The following is an 18,887-nucleotide window of genomic DNA, read 5'->3' as shown; positions in this document are numbered from 1 at the left end:
TGCTGGGTAGAATATTCTTAGGTTTTTTCCTTTTATCACTTTAAATATATTTAAAGTGACACTCCCTTCTGGCCTGTAGAGTTTATGCTGAAAATCAGCTGATAACCTTATAGGGATTCCCTTGCATGTTACTTGTTGCTTTTCCTTTGTTGCTTTTAATATTTTTTCTTTGTCTTTAATTTTTGTAAGTTTGATTAATATGTGTCTTGGCATGTTCCTCCTTGGGTTTATCCTGTATGGAACTCTGTGCTTCCTGGAGTTGAGTGAGTGTTTCCTTTTCCATGTTACGGAGGGTTTTGGCTATAATCTCTTCAAATATATTGTCAGGCCCTTTCTATGTCTCTTCTCATCCTGGGACCCCTATAATGCAAATGTTGGTGTGTTTAATGTTGTCCCAGAGGTCTCTGAGACTGTCCTCTTTTCTTTTCATTCTTTTCTCTTTGTTTTGTTCTACAGCAGTGATTTCCACCATTTCTATCTTCCAGGTCACTTATCAGTTATTATGCCTCAGTTATTCTGCTACTGATTTCTTTCTAGTGTATTTTTCATTTCAGTTATTGTATTGTTCAACTCTGTTCTTTATCTCTTCGTTAAACTGTTTTTGTATCTTCTCGGTTTGTGCCTCCATTCTTTTTCCAAGATCTTGGATCATCTTTACCATCGTTACTCTGAATTATTTTTCAGGGAGATTGCCTATCTCCACTTCAGTTAGTTGTTCTTCCAGGGTTTTATCTTTTCCATTTGTCTGGTGCATATTCCTTTTCCATCTCATTGTGTCTGACTTTCTCTGTTTCCAGTCTCAGTTCCACAGGCTGCAGGATTGTCCTCTTGCTTCTAGTGTCTGTTCCCTGGTGGGTGATGCTGGTCTAAGAGGCTTGTGCAGCCTTCCTGGTAGGAGGGACTGGTGCCTGCCTATAGGTGGGTGGAGCTGGGTCTTGTCCCTCTGGTGGGCAGGCCATGTCAAGGAGTGTGTTTAATGGACAGCTGTGGGTTCAGGAAGGTTTTAGGCAGCATGTCTGCTGATGGGTGGAGCTGTGTTCCCACCCTGTTGGTTATTTGGCCTGAGGCATCTCAGCACTGAAGCCCTCAGGCTGTTGGGTGGGGCCAGGACTTGGTGACAAAATGGCAGCCTCCTGGAGAGTTCATGCCAATGAGTACTCCCCTGTACTTCTGCCACCAGTGTCCTCTTTTCCACAGTGAGCCATAGCCACCCCCCTGCTCTCCAGGAGACCAAGACTAGCAGGTAGGTCTGGCCCAGGCTCCTATGGAGTCCCTGCTTTTTCCATGGGTCCTGGTGTATACCCTCCAAGGGTGGAGTTTCTCTTTCCCCCAGTCCTGTGGAGTTTCTGCGATCAAGCCCCACTGGATTTCAAAGCCAAATGCTCTGGGGGGCTCCTCCTCCCAATGTTAGACCCCCAGACTGGGGAGCCTGATGTGGGGTTCAGAACTCTCACTCCTGTGGGACAACCTCTATGATATAATTATTTTCCAGTTTGTGGGTCACCCACTCAGTGGGTATGGGATTTGATTATTTTGCACATGGGCCCCCTTCTACTGTCTCCTTTGTCTTTTAGATGTATCTTTCTTGGTACATTCCAGTCTTTTTTCAAGTCCAGTGGTTGTTTAGCAGTTATTTGTGATTTTGGTGTTTTTTGTGAGAGGAGGCAAGCTCAAGTCCTTCTACTCTGCTATCTTGTCTCTACCGCCACCCCCCTGCCCTCTCCCATTTTTATCTGGACTTTGTCACTGTTGTCCCTACCTCCATAAGCTGGGCTTTATTCCCTGAAGTTTCTCCTGAAAAAGAGCTTCAGTTATTGAGTTGTAAGAATTCACAGGCTGCAGAGTTTTCAGACCGTTCAGACATTTAGAGAGGGGACTTTTCACTGACTTGCACATTGGATTTTATGAAAACACTTCTCCCAGTTTCAACTATTTTTAAATTGGCATAAAACAATTTCTCATGAGTATCTATTGGCAACTCAGGTGTTATCCTGGTCTCATTTCCATCAGGCACCCCATTGCTTCCCTTTTTTCCTACTGCAATGATTGTATTATCATATGGTCATGAATTTTACCGGTCATATTTTGGGATTGGTGAGAATACCTTGTCACCTAATTTTATTGTTAAAGTTGTCCATCAGTTTTTGGTTTTGCTAACCTGGATGCTCTCTCTGCCTCAATGGAGGAATTCAAAGAGTTTCCAACAGTATGTCACTGCTGCTGCTATTTTTTCAGAATTCCAGAATAGACTCATTTTGGGGACTTCATGAAAAGGAGTCTGTTTTATTCATGACATGTTCTAACTTTTCTAAAAATTGGTTTGATGGTTTCCAGACATGTAATATTAATTGTCCCTTAGAATGCAGCAGGTGCTAAGAGGATATAGTATAGGAACCCAAGTTGAATCTGGTGAGGCTGGCTGGACATGGGTTCTAGGAGACTAGAAATAATTAGGAGTCAGTGGTTTTAGGAAAGCTGTCAGAATGAGACAGGAATGGCAAGCACCACAACCACCACAATAATTATTATTATTTATAATTGTAATTGTATGTGCCATGAACTGTCCCAAGCACTTATGTGTAATAACTAATTCAAAACCAACCTATTACCCCAATTTTACACATGAAAACATTAAGATACAAAGAGGTTAAGTAGTTTGTCCAAATAAGTTATTGAAAGTTATTATAGTGAGTTTGGGAATTGCCTGGTCCTGCCATCCAGACAGGTAGGCAGGCAGTGTTGTTCAGAAAGGAGGCCTATAAGGAGGATTAAGTTCTAGTTGAATAAAGGTAAATGACAGGTCATCCAGACAGTGGCAAAGACACATGGAACATGAAAGGGGCCTAGGATCAGACCTGAGGAAGCAGGTCAAAAAGGCTAGAAGCAGGGGCTTCCCTGGTGGCTCAGTGGTTGAGAGTCCGCCTGCTGATGCAGGGGACACGGGTTCTTGCCCCGGTCCGGGAAGATCCCATGTGCCGTGGAGCAGCTGGGCCTGTGAGCCATGGCCGCTGAGCCTGCGCTTCCGGAGCCTGTGCTTCACAACGGGAGAGGCCACAGCAGTGAGAGGCCCGTGTACCGCAAAAAAAAAAAAAAAAAAGGCTAGAAGCAAAGTGGTTTCCATGCTGAGTGTCTGTCAGACTGTTGGGCCTCGGTCATGAAAATGACTTCTGGCTATCATGACATTGGATACAAATATGGAGTGTCAGGGAACAGGGCTAGCAATACCCATCTTAAAAAATTGAGAAGGACATATCATCTGGATAGAGACAGTATCTGAGAGGTTTTTGTGAGTAGTCCTATGATATCCAGAGTTTTTTAAAAAAATGCATGTACACCTAGAAGGCAGCCTGATGTACATCAGGTTATTCTCAAGTCAATGAGCCTAACAGTGGGAATCTGTAATATTTTCTTCAAACATAAAAAGAGTCACTAGTGTCTTCTGACAGTCTTCAACAAGCAAATCTTAATGCACAATATAAGATACTGGCATACAGGAAAGTTCAAACTATGCATCTCATCTTTTGAGATGCAAAGGATGATCAGATATAGGATGATTTTGCATGATTTTAAAATCAGAACCATTGTAAGAACACTCTGGAACTGAGGTAAATATATATATTCCCAAAGAATGTTATTTAAGCAGAGAAATGAAATTTCAGGAAAGATCCTGATCTTGTCACTGGTGTCATATTACCTGACAACACCAATTGCTTGATCATGCCATTCATTAATCCTGAGAAAAATCTAGGCAAACAAACATGGAGGAACTTCATCCATAGAAACTCCTTACAGAATCCAACCTGTATCAACATATGGGTAGTTCTGCATTCTGAGAAATTCTTGTGACTCATTCCTTATGTTGTGGTATAGCTTTGAATATATGGTGTAGGGCCAGTGTAGTTTTAACTTTGTTGTCTGCTTTGACATTTCTTTGTTTACACATAATCTTTTATTGCCTGAGAACAATCTTTCATGACATAAACTTGGGAGTATTTTTCCCACTTGTGTTTTGATGTTTGAAATCAGCAAGTCTTTTTCTAAATGTTTCTACTCAGTGGTAGTATCATTGGTAATGTTCTTACCACTTGCATGGTTTGTTCATTAGCTTTTGCTCCCTCTGCTGGATTGTAACAGCAAGCAACAATGAGAACTCCAATTTTAAAAAAAGAGTCATAAACTCCCACCCCCACCACCTTTGAACTTCAAAACTAACAGGTAAGCTTCATTCTAAAATAAGAGTCTAAACTTAAACTAGCTTTTTTGGGGCTTTAATTACTCCAACACATGCTTATCTTTCAACTGCACATTATGTTACTCATTATTTTAAATATGTCAACCTCATTTGGTTTCTCTTTACTTTGTAAAGAAGGAAATTGGCACATTTGCAGTGCATTCCAGAGTTTAATGTTAATATTTGCATGTAATTAATTGCTGCAGTGAATATGCATTTAAGTATATTTATTTTCTCTTTACCAAATTATGAATAAATCAGAAGGATGGTTTTACACAGATTTGCAAAATCTATTTAATTAACAAACCCAAGCTGACTTCTCTTATGTAAACCTGGGTTTAGAATGTCCTGTGAGATTTAAAAATTATGAGTATGTGATATCTTAACCTCCTTCAACAAAACAGTAAAGAATACAGAAAACTGAACAATTTCATTTATTTTGGTGGATAACAAAAGCAATCAAGAATCCTAGGAGAATTCATATGCCTAACTGGAATATAGTTTGTTGCAGTTGTTTGTGCCAATACATATTTAAGTGATAGAATTGATTCTAATTTATTTATCAGCAGTGTAAAGTAAAAACAAAAAAAATTTTTTCTAGTAGGATACTTGCTCATTTTGTCCATAGGTGGGTTACCCAGCCCAACATTCTTTAAGGTTAACATCTGATGAAGAGTAATATATTCTGCCTGTATATGTGCATATTTAGTTACACTGGGATGAAAATCAGCTACTGGTCCCAAAGAGTTTTGGAAATATCATCATGGGCAGAGAGAATGCCCCAACTTGTGCCAAGTTGTATAAAATGAGGCTTTCTTACTGGTTATCCTATTAAAGGGTCAAGAAGATGGTGAATTTATAAATAGATCTCCTGATTACCAGCAGAAAGGGTAACACTCTCAAGGTTTTAGCCTCTGCATTTGGCAGTAACTGATTTTATCCTTAATCCCTGCAGTCAATAGATGTCTGTTTTTAGTTAAATTTGCTCTTTAACAATATTTAAGGAATACAGTGTCAATGTGTGCAAGGATCTTAACTAGCTGATAAGGTTAAAGAATACAAGAGGAGAAGGAAGTGCTGAGGTCAAGCAGGCAGTACAAAATGCAGAGACTAATGTCAAAACGTCTTCCAAGCAACATGTAAATGCAAATACTAAGCCCCAAGAGTTAAAAGTCACTTGGCTCCAGCAATCCTCTTCTCTCCCTTCTTGCCCTCTCTATTCTTGTGTTCTACATAGCTCACATTTTTCCAAAATGCTGGCCTGTCTGAGGCCAAAAATTTAGGGTGAAGCATTACTACTTTAGAAAGCCATTTTTCAATCTTATGCTTGAATTAGCTTTTACATTTACAAGATCAGAAGCTGACATGCTAAATATACATAAGCTAAAGGGCTACTTAAGAGAGAATTTAATGCTGCAAGAAGCTCTACTTCCTTATTCCATTATGATCTGCTTACTAAGTCTAAAAGGCATATGCTTCATTAAGCTACTTAATTAAAGGTTTTAGTTCAAAGCAATTGCACAGCTTTTAACTTCCCATTGGAAACTGCATGTAATTCACGGGCTGGGTAAAGTAATATTTCAATTACCTGAGTAAAATGCAAATGTAAGAAATTAAGACAGCTATCTGATATCAATACTGATGATTATTTTGGTGACAATACACGATAATAGAAACTGAATACCATGTTTGCCTCTATCTTGCAATACAACTAGGAAAGTTATAAAGAGAAATTGACATGAAAATATTTATATTCATCAATGCACTGCAATATTAAATATCTAGGCTTTGAAAAACACTGAAACTCAAGGAAATTGTAAATTGTTAAATCCTAACAATTTCATTTGAAATTAAGTGAGGAGTACATATGAATTACTACAAAGAAATAACTTTGTCCTCTAGATAAGTAGCTTTGGACACCTGATACCACTTTGAGACTTTGAGAGATAGTACCTTCATATATAAGGAAAGGTAGTTTTTTACATTTTTAAATTGATGGTTAATGACAGGTAGTAAGAAAGAAAAAGATTTAAGTAAATGACTGTTGTCCATTAACAGTTCATCCCGAACTCATTATCAAAGTGTCCATCAAATTATGTATACATGACTAGGCGAAATTGAATTAGAAAGCAGTGCTTGGTGAATTTGTCCTTCTGTTTCCAAGGAAACAGGTAGCAGGATTGCATCTCTTTAGGATGGTTTTAAAGTGGAAAACTGCAGTACGTTAATATTCCAGAAAGTTCAAAACTTAATATATTTCATAGAGTTTTGAATTTATTGGGTTTTTGAAATAGCAGCTTATAGCATGCCTATATACCACGTTTATTTCTACTTAATTTCTTATCTGTTTGTTTGTTTGATGCTCTTTTGCCATCCCCCCACCCCCATTTTAGTAGAATGGCTTAAGAGTAAAGGTCTTTCCTTATTGACTTTGCATCATTAGCATATAACACAGGTTCTAGTTTAATCTCTTATTTAATAAAAGCATTTTGAATGAATAACATATAGTAATATAATCTATTTTCTCCTTCTAGTTATAAGAAAAAGTGAGCTTTAGTGTCAGACTAAAATGTATTGAATCCTGACTCCAATATTTAATTAGCTCTATGAACATTAGGTCAATCATGTGAACTTTCTCCATACAGGTTCCATATTTAATTGGGGATAATAACAAAACCTAAGTCATGGAATTGTGATTTTTAAATACTGCAATTATTATTAAGCATCTAGCATAATGTTTGACATAGTAAGAAAACAATAAATAGTAGCTATAATTACAATACCTGTAACTACTGGTGCTGCTACTAATTCTTGCTAGGTGGTGTTGTAGATGCTCTCTATCCTCAACCATCACTATAACCTTGTATGATTACCTTCCTGCTGCTGACAGGTACCAGAGAGAAGACCTAGTGCTACTTGAGTCCTAAACTGTGAGGTCAGTATTTAAACCCTCCTCTGCTTGATTCCGAAGCCTGGGGTTTTTTCAGTACAACGTGCTGCCTCTTCTGGATATGTTTCAAAAATCCTGAAAGGTGTAATCTCTATCTTTAAAAGTTTTTCAGACGATTTCTATAAGATTCATTACAGAAGATAGTTACTTTAAAATCAGTAGGTTGTATAAAGGAATTTTCCCACACTTCATTTTCACTTTTTCAGAAAGTCAATTAATTAGGTTTCTTGCTGTAGTACAGGAAAGCATAAAACTGAATTTTTAACATGGAAGTAAACATCTAGGTTCCATTTCAGAGTCCTGAATCTTGCTCAGGAGTCACCCCGGTGGCCTCAGAGAATTTCCAAAAGCCCTCTTTACTCATGTCTGTCTTGTTATCTAGGCCCTGGTCATCCTTCTTTTAGAAAGAGTTATCAATGTTTACTCATCAGCTGGGTCCATTGATTACCATGGGAGAAATACTCTACTACAAGAATAGAAAAACTCCCTTCTTCTAAAGGTACAGTCAGATTCACACTTGATCCAACAAACTTTTCAGTAAAGAAATGAATGTTGGATATTTTGTTGGGGATCTTCAGTAGAACTAGATTATAATAACTCACATGCAAACAGTGTTCCAGTTTAAAAAACACTCATATATTTTATGTACTGAATATAAATAAATCCCTGTGACATTAGTGCTAACATGGGAATACTGCATATTTGAAAACAGCAATGACACCCTCCCAATGAAAACAAAAAAAACCGCAAAACACCAGAGGCCCAGGACTAGTCACTAAAGTTACACCTAGAAAGTAGTATATTCAGTGTTATTCCACATGAACCTTTGCACTACAGTATTCAGATACATGAACCTTTGCACTACAGTATTCAGATTAATGTTGAATAGATGTAAACTGAAAAATTCTATAGAGAGATACTTACCTGGCTGATGAGTAAGTGGAGATTTGGCAAACAGTGCAATGATAAGGCACAGAAAAACAGCCTTTAAAAACAGTTCAGCTAGGAACAAATTGCATTTTTTTCTTCAATTATTTTCTAGTTAATCACAAGTGATATTTATAGTTATAGAGTGGATAAAGTCATAGATATCTTGGCAAATGCACCAAAAAGTATTAGACTGAATTTTCAGATATTCTACTGATATGACCTATAAAAATGGCAGACTCAACAAACATAATAAATATTTTTGGAATGCATGTATTATTGCTGTTGAAATGCTTTAATTACAACCAATATTAAATTAGTTTTGATTCTCAAACCTAATCCCCATTAGGTGGGAAATTAACAGTATGGAACATACAATTCATAAAGGAATAATTCTTATTTTGAGCAATTGAATATGTATTAGGAACATATGCTTGTACAGTTATTTTTAAATTTCTAAAGATAATAGATATTTTGTGACTATATTACCCAATCTACAGATTCAATGCAATCCCTATCAAATTACTAATGACATTTTTCACAGAATTTGAACAAAAACATTGTAATTTGTATGGAAACACAGAAAGACCCTGAAGAGCCAAAGCAATCTTAAGAAACATAGAGCTGGAGGAATAAGGCTCCCTGACTTCAGAATATACTACAAAGCTACAGTCATCAAAAGAGTATGGTACTGGCACATATACAGAAATACAGATCAATGGAACAGGACAGAAAGTCCAGAGATAAACCCACGCACCTCTGGTCACCTAATCTATGAGGAAGGAGGCAAGAATATACAATGGAGAAAAGACAGTCTCTTCAATAGTGGTGCTGGGAAAACGGGACAGCTACGTGTAAAAGAATGAACTTAAAACACTCCCTAACATCATACAGAAAAATAAAATGGATTAAAGACCTAAATGTAAGACCAGATACTATAAAAGTCTTAGAGGAAAATATAGGCAGACATAAATCGTAGCAAGATCTTTTTTGATTTACCTCCTAAAATAATGAAAATAAAAACAAACAAATGGGACCTGATTAAACGTTTAGCTTTTGCACAGCAAAGGAAACCATAAACAAAATGAAAAGACAACCCTCAGAATGGGAAAAATATTTGCAAACGAAGAGACCCACAAGGGATTAATCTCCAAAATATACAAACAAACAGCTCATGCAGCTCAACATCAAAAAAACAAACAACCTAATCAAAAAATGGGCAGAAGATCTAAATAGACATTTCTCCAGAGAAGAGGTAGAGATGGCCAACAAACACATGAAAGAATGCTCAACATCATTAATCATTAGAGAAATGCAAATCAAAACTACAATGAGATATCACCTCACACCAGTCAGAATGGCCATCATCAAAAAATCTACAAACACTAAATGCTGGAGAGGGTGTGGAGAAAAGGTAACCCTCTTGCACTGTTGGTGGGAATGTAAACTTATCCAGCCACTATGGAGAACAGTGTGGAGGTTCCTTAAAAAACTAACAACAGAGCTACCACAGTATCCAGCAATCCCACTCCTGGGCATATATCTGGAGAAAACCATAATTTGAAAAGATACATGCACCCCAATGTTCACTGCAGCACTATTGACAATAGCCAGGACATGGAAGCAATCTAAATGTCCGTCAGCAGAGGAATGGATAAAGAGGTGGTATGTACATACAATGGAATATTACTCAGCCATAAAAAAGAAAATACTGCCATTTGTAGCAACATGGATGGACCTAGAGATTGTCATACTAAGTCAGAAAGAAAAAGATATCATATGGTAGGGCTTATATGTGGAATCTGAAAAAAGGTACAAATGAACTTATTTACAAAACAGTCACAGATGTAGAAAACAAACTTACGGTTACCAAGGGGGAAAAGGGGGGAGGGATAAATTGGGATATCTAACACACTGCTATATATAAAATAGGTAACTATTTTATATATATATGAATGTCTATAGAAGATGTGGCACATATATACAATGGAATATTACTCAGCCATAAAAAGGAATGAAATTGAGTTATTTGTAGTGAGGTGGATGGACCCAGAGTCTGTCATACAGCGTGAAGTAAGTCAGAAAGAGAAAAATACCATATGCTAACACATATATATTATATGGAATCTAAAAAAAAAATGTTTCTGAGGAACCTAGGGGCAGGACAGGAATAAAAATGCAGGCGTAGAGAATGGACTTGAGGATAGGGGGAGGGGGAAGGGTAAGCTGGGACGAAGTGAGAGAGTGGCATGGACTTATATATACTGCCAAATGTAAAATCGGTAGCTGGTGGGAAGCAGCCGCATAGCACAGGGAGATCAGCTCGGTGCTTTGTGACCACCTAGAGGGGTGGGATAGGGAGGGTGGGAGGGAGATGCAAGAAGAAGGGGATATATGTATACATACAGCTGATTCACTTTGTTATACAGCAGAAACTAACACACCACTGTAAAGCAATTATACTCCAATAAAGATGTTAAAAAAAATATTGAGCTCCTTAGAAATTGCTCCTTTTGCAAAATATATTTATAACTTAACCAAAATAAATAATTCATACCTCGCCAAGTGAGTAATAACGTCTTGGGATCTGGGAGTCCGGATAGATGTTTTCAAGGTACCAAGAAAAGGGCTTACACTTCAGATTTTCTCTTAGTGTTCTTCTGACTGACACATCTCCATAATCCACTTTGACAACACCTGCAATTTTGCAGAGAAACACACAAATCAGCTTGTGCTATTTTCATTTCAGCACTGTTTCACTCTGTTTACTTTGCTATCAGTTTTTTCCTCTATAATTAAAATTTCATCAAATTGAATTGCATATGCAGCTGCTACTACACTGATTTTCTTAGTATCATCCAATTAGTACATTAAATGGATATTAAAAGGTTTTCCATTGGTTATGACTTTTCAAATGCAAATATTTATCACCAAGTACTTGTACTTCCTAGATTGAATAATCAACTAAGTGTAATTTGGTATTAATTTAATATCTCACAATCAAAGCTTAATTGAGCTGTGTGATAATGTGGTTGTTTCTCTTTAATAAAAATTTCAGTAGCTTCACTTTTTATTATTGCTCATATTTTTCCTTTAGTATAATTTATTCACCACTTGTGGATTTCATGAGAAATTTACATAAATATAATCCTCACAGTGGACAGCACATATGTGTTCTAAATTTTCCTTCTTGAATTTTTATTCTTTCTAGGTTTACCATAGACCTAATATTTTTTTTACTGATTTTTTTTCCTATCTTATTTTACAAGTTAGCATAAACCACTTCAAATCCTTGAGTAAGTTAGTAAATATATAAGCATAAAGAAACATAAGTAAATGAAATACACTTACATGTGTATTAAAATTGCTTAATTGTACTTCATATAATAGACTGAATATTTCCATTGAAGATCATAAAAGAATGCTCTTTAGTTGAGAAATTAAAATAACAATGCCACTAATTTTTATATAAAAGATATGGTGACATGAATTGCTCATTAATATTAAAATGACAATTGAAATGACTAAACTGTGATAAGATGACAGTTATTTCTTAGATTATTTTGAAAAGGTCTCTGTTTAACATGTTTAAGACTAGTAAGCAACCAGACTTTGGCACAGGAAGAAAATGGGCCAGTATTTAGTATATTCTATCCCAACCAAACAGCAAAGCCAATTAGTCATTTTGTAAGAAAGGAACAACTGTTTAGGAAATTGAAATGTCTGTAACTAATACCATTATTTGGGTCACTATTTTCAAATGAGGTGATACTCTTGAAGCTCAATCACCTGCCAGTCCTTCCCACCCCCCACCACCCCTGTTTCTTTCAGAATTTTTGTTTTCTCAAAATTAAATGTCTGACTGTTGTTAGAAAGCATTCTGCTGTGCTTAAGCAGCCAACGTATTTCCTTCTAAAATAAAATACTGATTTTTCTAGCTAGTGTTTGGATGAAAGCAATGTGATCTTTGTGCTTTTTAGACAGATAAATACTTTCTTTCAAAATAATTCTATCCAGAACTTCCAATCTGGAGTGCAGCTTTCAAAAGAAGAGGTTCAAAAACATTTACAAAATAGATCACGAAAAGAATTTCTCTTTGTGTTAAGAGCTACACATACAGTCTTGAAAATCTTATAAAAAGATGCTATTGGACCCAGAAAAAAAAGGCACTGCTGCTTCAAAGGACTTAGTTCAACAGTTAGTTTTACGGTTCTGGTTTCATTTTCAAGGTGGGCAAATTTAATCAAAGTGTCTTATTTATATATCAGTATGCTCCCTTTTCATCATGTTAAGATTTAGTATTCCTGGCTCCAGAATTGTTTCCTAGGAGGCTTTTATGAGCACTTTCCTGATTGGAAGAAAGTTTAAAGGTTCATTTGCATATATTTTACATGAGATAAGAGAAAATGTTAACTGCCCACATCAGATTTTTCAAAGGGTGGTTGGTGGAGAATGATAGAGCTTATTGAGCTTATTACCATTAGAAATGCACAGAAATACTGTGGACTTAATATTTTGGTAAGCATTCCTTTTCCCCTCTGTATGGATATTTTCCTACTTAGAGGTAAGATATTCAATATTATGTAAGACACAGAAGTGCTCACCAAACATTCATCAATTCCTCCACATTTCTCAGAACGCTGCAGTTAGGCAAGAACATCTGACTGGTTCTGACCAATGTCCCTCTGGTTGTAAGAAAAGAAGGACTTGTTTGAGACCCATCAGCTCTCTTTTCCTCTGCTACTCATACTCCTGTATGTGCAGCTACAAGATGGTGAGACCTTTGTTAGTTTGTGTCAATGAGTGACTATGAAATAGAATCTGAATTAGATTATTCATTTCCATGGCTTAAAATACTATCTCACTTGTTTCCCAAACTCTTTATTGCCAACCCAAACCTCTCTGAAGTAGTTTATCCCATTGTTTACTCAGCAATTTTACTGGGATTTCTAATAGGCGCCTCAAATTTGACATGTCCAACAAGGTCCTCTTGATTTCCCACATGATCCATCTTCAAGGTTCTACATTTCAGTAAGTAGCACAAATATCCACCCATTTTCTCAAGGCAAAAACAAGGGAGTATTCCTTTCATCTCACAGACACATTCAATTCATTAGCAATTCACAATATGGATCTTTCTACTTACTATGGGGTTACATCCTGAAAAACCTATCATAAGTTGAAAATATCGTAAGTCCAAAATGCACTCAATACACCTAACCTACCAAACATTATAGCTGAGCTGAGCCTACCTTAAATGTGCTTGGAACACTTACATTAGCCTGCAAGTGGGCAAAATCATCTAACATTAATCCAATTTTATAAAAAATTATTCAATCTCTCATGTACTTTATTGAATATTGTACTGAAAGTGAAGAACAGAATGATTGAATGGATACAGAATAGCTGAAAGTGAAAAACAGAAATGATTGAGTAGATACGAAATGGTTTTAAGTATATCAGTTGTTCACCCTCCTGATTGCACGCTGACTGGGAGCTGGGACTGCCTAGCTTCTCAAGAGAGCATCACACTGCATGTTGCTAGCCAGGAAAAATATCAAAAACTGAAATTTGAGAAGTACAGTTTCTACTGAATACATATTGCTTTCATGCCATAGTAGAGTCAAAAAATTAAGTTGAATCATCATGAGTCAGGGACTATCTGTATATCCCCAGCCCCTCTACCATCCCCATTACCATCCTGGTCCCACTCTCTCTCATCTCTTGCCTAGACTAGCATTGCCGTAGCCTCTTCACTCGTCCTCCTGACACCTGACATTTCTCCATCTATCCTTTATTTACTATTGCTTGCTCCCTAGGCAATATATTTGAAATATAAATAAAATCATGTGCTCCTCTGCTCCAGAGCTTCCAGTAGTTTTCCATTGTGCTAAAAATAATTGACAATATCCTAGCCATGGCCAAAGCTTCTTCATGAAATGACTCTTGGTTATCTCTCTGAATTAATCACCTGTATTCACTTCATTGTAGCAACACTGGCTTTCTATTTCTCTCTCTTTTTCCCCCGTCTGGAAAGGTATTACCCTGGAACTTAGGTGAGTTGTCCTACACTTTGTCCAAATCTCTGCTCAAACTTTACTTCCTCAGGCTCACCCTGACCTTCCTATCTAAATTGATCACCCTTCCTATCATCCCGGTAATGCTCTATCCCTCTATCCTGCTTAATTGTTCTCCAGCACACTTGCTAGTACTTGATATCATATCACAGGTTAATTCTCTCATTGCCTCCCCAACGAAAACTTTGGACAAATTACTTAATCTCTTGAAGCCTAAGGTATTCTGTCTGATGATATCTTGTACGATGGTGTGAATACTAAATAATATCTGAAAAAGGCATAGTACAGTGCGTGGTATATAATAATTACTGAATACATATTATGTATTTTAATGGACACCTGTTGTTTTTGTCTGCCCAACATCCATTCTGCATTTTGGTAAGAGCATTCAGGTTTTCTTTGGGCAACCATCACAGCCCCACTTTCACTTTGTGTGTCTTGGTGACCGCGTTCCCCTTCCTGCCTTTCCAGCTCCACTGGGATGATAGAATAAAGGCATTATCACCAATGAATCTTGCTGAAATTCACATTCTGATTCAGGTGGTCTAGAGGTAGGCCTGAGAGTCCGGATACCTAACAAGTTCCCAGGGGATGCTGCTCTTGCAGCAGGCCAAATTCTGAATAACACCCAAGACAATCAAAGCAGTCCATTTCTCAGCCTTACTCAACAGCCCATCATAATGATTGGCTCAGGAATGGGCATGTGAACTATCTAGGCTAATAAAAGTATACTCTGACAACTTTCTAGGACTGTTAGGAAGTTGAAGCTCTGTTTCTTCTGGAATTGCTAGCTGTAAAGATGATTAAAGCCTGGAGCTGCTGAGGCTACCATACAGAGAATGCCTAAGACAGTGAAGCCAATACAGGAGTAAGATAAACAGATGGAAAGAAAAGCAGGCAAAGATAGAGAGCATAAGCCAGGCCAACATTAAGTCAGCAGATATTTATCATGTTCCAACTATATACAGGGCACAGTTTTCTAAGCACTTGGGATACATCAGTGAACAAAAGTATCTTCCTCAATGGAGTTTACATTCTAGGGTAAGGAAACATAAGCAAACAGTAATACATTAGAAGGTGATACGTGCTATGACAAAAATAGAATAGGGTGAGGGAAGAAGGTTGCAATAGAAGGAATCAATGAATTATGATTTTTTTCAAAGGCAACTTACAAGAGTTGCAAGTTTTTAAGGTAAGTCTTTCAATGGGACTTGAACAAATGCTGGAGAAGCTCTGACCGAGTTTCATGATGAATTAGAATAAAAAGTATTTTAAGTAACTCTACATTTGCAGGTTTTATTAATAGGTAAATGATAACATTTATGGGCAGTTATATTTTATTTAATAACCTTTCATTCATCATTTTAAAATCTATTTCACGATAGTATTGAATTTAGATAACAAAGAACAATTACGCTTTAATTCTTTAAATAGATAATAGATAGAAGGTCATAATAATCTCAGTTAAGTTCTTCCCAAGTAGATACCTAATAAGCCTAATAGTTCTGGTTACCTATAATCAAAGTACCTGATGACAGAATAGCCTGATTATAGATTAAAGTTTAGAGTTTTGTGCATAAGAATACATATTGCAGCATAGCTTAAAGTGGAGAAAATGGGAAATAATTTCCTTCAATAAGAGAATTCTTAAGTAAATCAATGGTATACCTAATTGACAAAATATAATTGCTGTATTGAAATAATTATGTCTGTATAAAATATGGGAAGTGTAAATAAAATATAAAGAACTTTTATTACACTGTCATAACTGAGTAGAATGAAAATATATGGAACAAAAATAACTGAAAAATAAAAACAGTACATTCCCTTTGCTACTAAAAAAGAAAAAAACATTAAAAAATCTTTTTCCTTAAGCACAAAAGTTAAAACTGTACAAAGTTTTTATGTACAATGATATATTAATATACTTATAGATACAATGATATATTAACAATATACTTGCTTATTATAGATACGTATAGTTTCAGCTAAGAATTTTTTGATATTTTCAAAATTCCTTATAAAAAGAAAATCGTCCTTATTTTGTTATTTTCTTTGAAAACTTGTCATCAAAAGCTTTTTGAATAAGGATCTACATTTCTTTCTTCTCAAGTGTAATAAAAAGATAGATCATTTTTAAGCCAACTAGGGATTACTGTATTCTAGAGTATCTAAGTACTATATTGTGTCAGATGTTTAGCAGATTAGTTGGAATATTTTTTTAATTTAAAAAGACTCTTTTAAACTGCCATTTTAATTTTTACCCATTCTTAATTTGCATGTAAGTTACCCAGGCTCATAACCGTTCATTAGGAAGTCACTGGATAGAACTATATTAAGAGGCTGATGACCCATGCCAGCTAATAATACACAGTGATTATCTGTTAAATTTATCATTTACTATTATTACTTCAATTTTATTTTAACAGAATAAAAATGAGATAATGAATTGTACAAAGATCACAGCTTCTGCTGAGAGCAACAGCACATAGAACAATCAAATATCAGACAACTTCTCAATTTATTTAAGTTTATCTGATCTTTATAGTCAAAAGTGTGGGCAGGTCAGAAGGTGACAAAGACGGTGGAGTAGGAAGACCCTGAACTCACCTCCCAGAGACAAACCAAAATTATAACTATTTGCATAATAACTATCTATGCAAATGACCAGAAGATTTATTCCAACTGAAGACATAAAGAAGGAACCACATAGTATGATATGAGTCACAGACTTAGAGAACGAACATGGTTACTGGGTGGGGAGAAGGGATAGATTGAGAGTTTGGGATTAACATGTACACACTGCTATATTTAAAATAGATAACCAACAAGGACCTACTCTATAGCACAGGGAACTCTGCTCAATATTCTGTAATAACCTAAATGGGAAAATAATTTGAAAAAGAATAGATACATACATATGTATCACTGAATCACTTTGCTGTACACCTGAAACTAACACAATATCCTTAATCAACTATGCTCTGATATAAAATAAAAATTTAAAAAAAAAAAGGAACCACAGTAAGATTAGTAGGAATGATGGAGACACAGTATAGTCAGAACCCAAAACTTCAGGGTTGGCAACCCACTAATGGGAGGGATATCACAATTATACAGGTTCTCTGCAAGGAATGAGGGGTCTGAGCCCCATATTGAGCCACCTAGCCCAGGGTTCCTGCACCAGGAAGATGAGCCCCTAGAATGTCTGGCTTTGAAGACCAGCAGGGCTTATGTTCAGGAGAGTGGGAAGGCTATAGGAAACAGATTTCACTGTTAAAGGGCTCATGCAGAATCTCATACAATCCAAATCAAAGCCCAGAGAGGGTAGTTTGAAAGGAGCCTGGGTTAGACCCAGTTGCTGATCTTGGAAAGGCAGGAGACAACTGGGCCTCCTTCTGGGGATGAAGAAGGAGTTGGCCACTGGAGGCAGCCATTTTGGGGGGGCTCATTTTACTCCTATAATATTATTGCTGGCAAGTGACATTTTGAAATCCTCCCTCTATCCTGTAAGTGCCAGGGGCCAGCAACAGCCCCAATTCCCCAAGGTATGCAGATAGCTGAGTGGTGACTGGGCCATGCATACCAGCAGGCCAGCACCAGTCCCATGACCCGCGGGCCCCAGAGTCAGCCATGCTGGGACCCAGCCTGGACCATCAGTGGGCTAGCACCAACCCTGGCATCCCTGGTCATCAACCAGTCACTCTAAGACCTGGCCCTGCCCACCAGCAGGCAGAAACCAGCCCTGCACCCCACTGGGCTCTGCAGCCAGCCACTCCAGGACCCAATCCTGCTCACTAGGGGGCCAGCAGCCACAACACCAGGCAAGGCCTGGCAATCAACCTGGCTAGGGACCAGCCCTGCCTATCGGCAAGCCAACAGTAGTCGGCTCTGCCACAGCAGAAGGCAACATGCTGCCCACATAGAGCATAAAGAACACAGAGCTCTAGTGATCAGAGGGGAGTGTGCTGCTGGGCCCCATAGGAAGTCACCTAAATAAGGCCACATTTTAAACACTGGAAGACATAGCATCCCTAATACATAGAAATAAACACAGAAAGTTAGGCAAGATGAGGCTAGAGAGGAATATGTTCCAAACGAAGGAACAAGATAAAACCATAGAAAAAAGCGAAATGAAGTGAAGATAAATAGCCTACCTGACAAAGGCTTAAAGGTAATAACCGTAAAATGTTCAACAAACTTGGGAAAAGAACAGATGAACTTAGAATTTCAACAAAGTTAAAAAATATAAAGACTCGAAATGAGCTGAAGAGTACAGTAACTGAAATAAAAAAATACACTTGAAGGAATCAACAGTACAAAGATGACACAGAGGATACAGTCAGTGGACTGAAAGAGTAGTAGAAATCACGGAAGCTGAACAGAGAAATAAAAAAAGTTTTAAATGCTGATAGTTTAACGACACCTCTGTGAAAACATCAAGTATACTAACATTTGCATAATAGGAGTCCCAATAGGAGAAAGGGTAAGGGAACTTATCTGAAGAAGTAATAGCAGAAAACTTCCCTAACTTGGGAAACAGACATCTAGATCCAGGAAGCAGAGAGAGTCCCAAACAAGATGAACCCAAAGAGGTCCACAGCAAGACAATTTATAATTAAAATGGCAAAAATTAGAGATAAAGAGAGCATCTTAAAAGCAGCATGAGAAAAGCAACTAGTAACATTTTTAAAGGAAACTC

The 18,887-nt window shown here is 37.1% G+C and overlaps 1 protein-coding gene and 1 long non-coding RNA gene across 7 annotated transcripts in view; one reads left to right on the top strand and one right to left on the bottom strand.

The window, feature by feature from the left end:
- LOC307188254 overlaps nucleotides 1–7,224 on the top strand; it is a 120,962-nt gene extending 113,738 nt beyond the window's left edge. For all 3 annotated transcript variants that reach the window (XR_013828870.1, XR_013828871.1, XR_013828872.1), the window contains 2 exons: nucleotides 4,106–4,215; nucleotides 7,122–7,224. This is a non-coding gene — a long non-coding RNA (uncharacterized lncRNA). The remainder of the gene's footprint in view (nucleotides 1–4,105; nucleotides 4,216–7,121) is intronic.
- Nucleotides 1–18,887, bottom strand: part of GALNT13 (polypeptide N-acetylgalactosaminyltransferase 13) — a 982,370-nt gene that overhangs the window by 53,979 nt on the left and 909,504 nt on the right. For all 4 annotated transcript variants that reach the window (XM_079925131.1, XM_079925129.1, XM_079925128.1 and 1 more), the window contains one exon: nucleotides 10,666–10,805. In XM_079925131.1, coding sequence (XP_079781257.1) covers nucleotides 10,666–10,805 — 140 coding nt within the window. The remainder of the gene's footprint in view (nucleotides 1–10,665; nucleotides 10,806–18,887) is intronic.

This window comes from Stenella coeruleoalba, assembly GCF_951394435.1.
Source record: "Stenella coeruleoalba genome assembly, chromosome: 6".
NCBI lineage: Eukaryota > Metazoa > Chordata > Mammalia > Artiodactyla > Delphinidae > Stenella > Stenella coeruleoalba.
The sequence above is the reverse complement of the archived record's forward strand: the minus strand, read 5'-3'. Positions and strand labels throughout refer to the sequence as shown.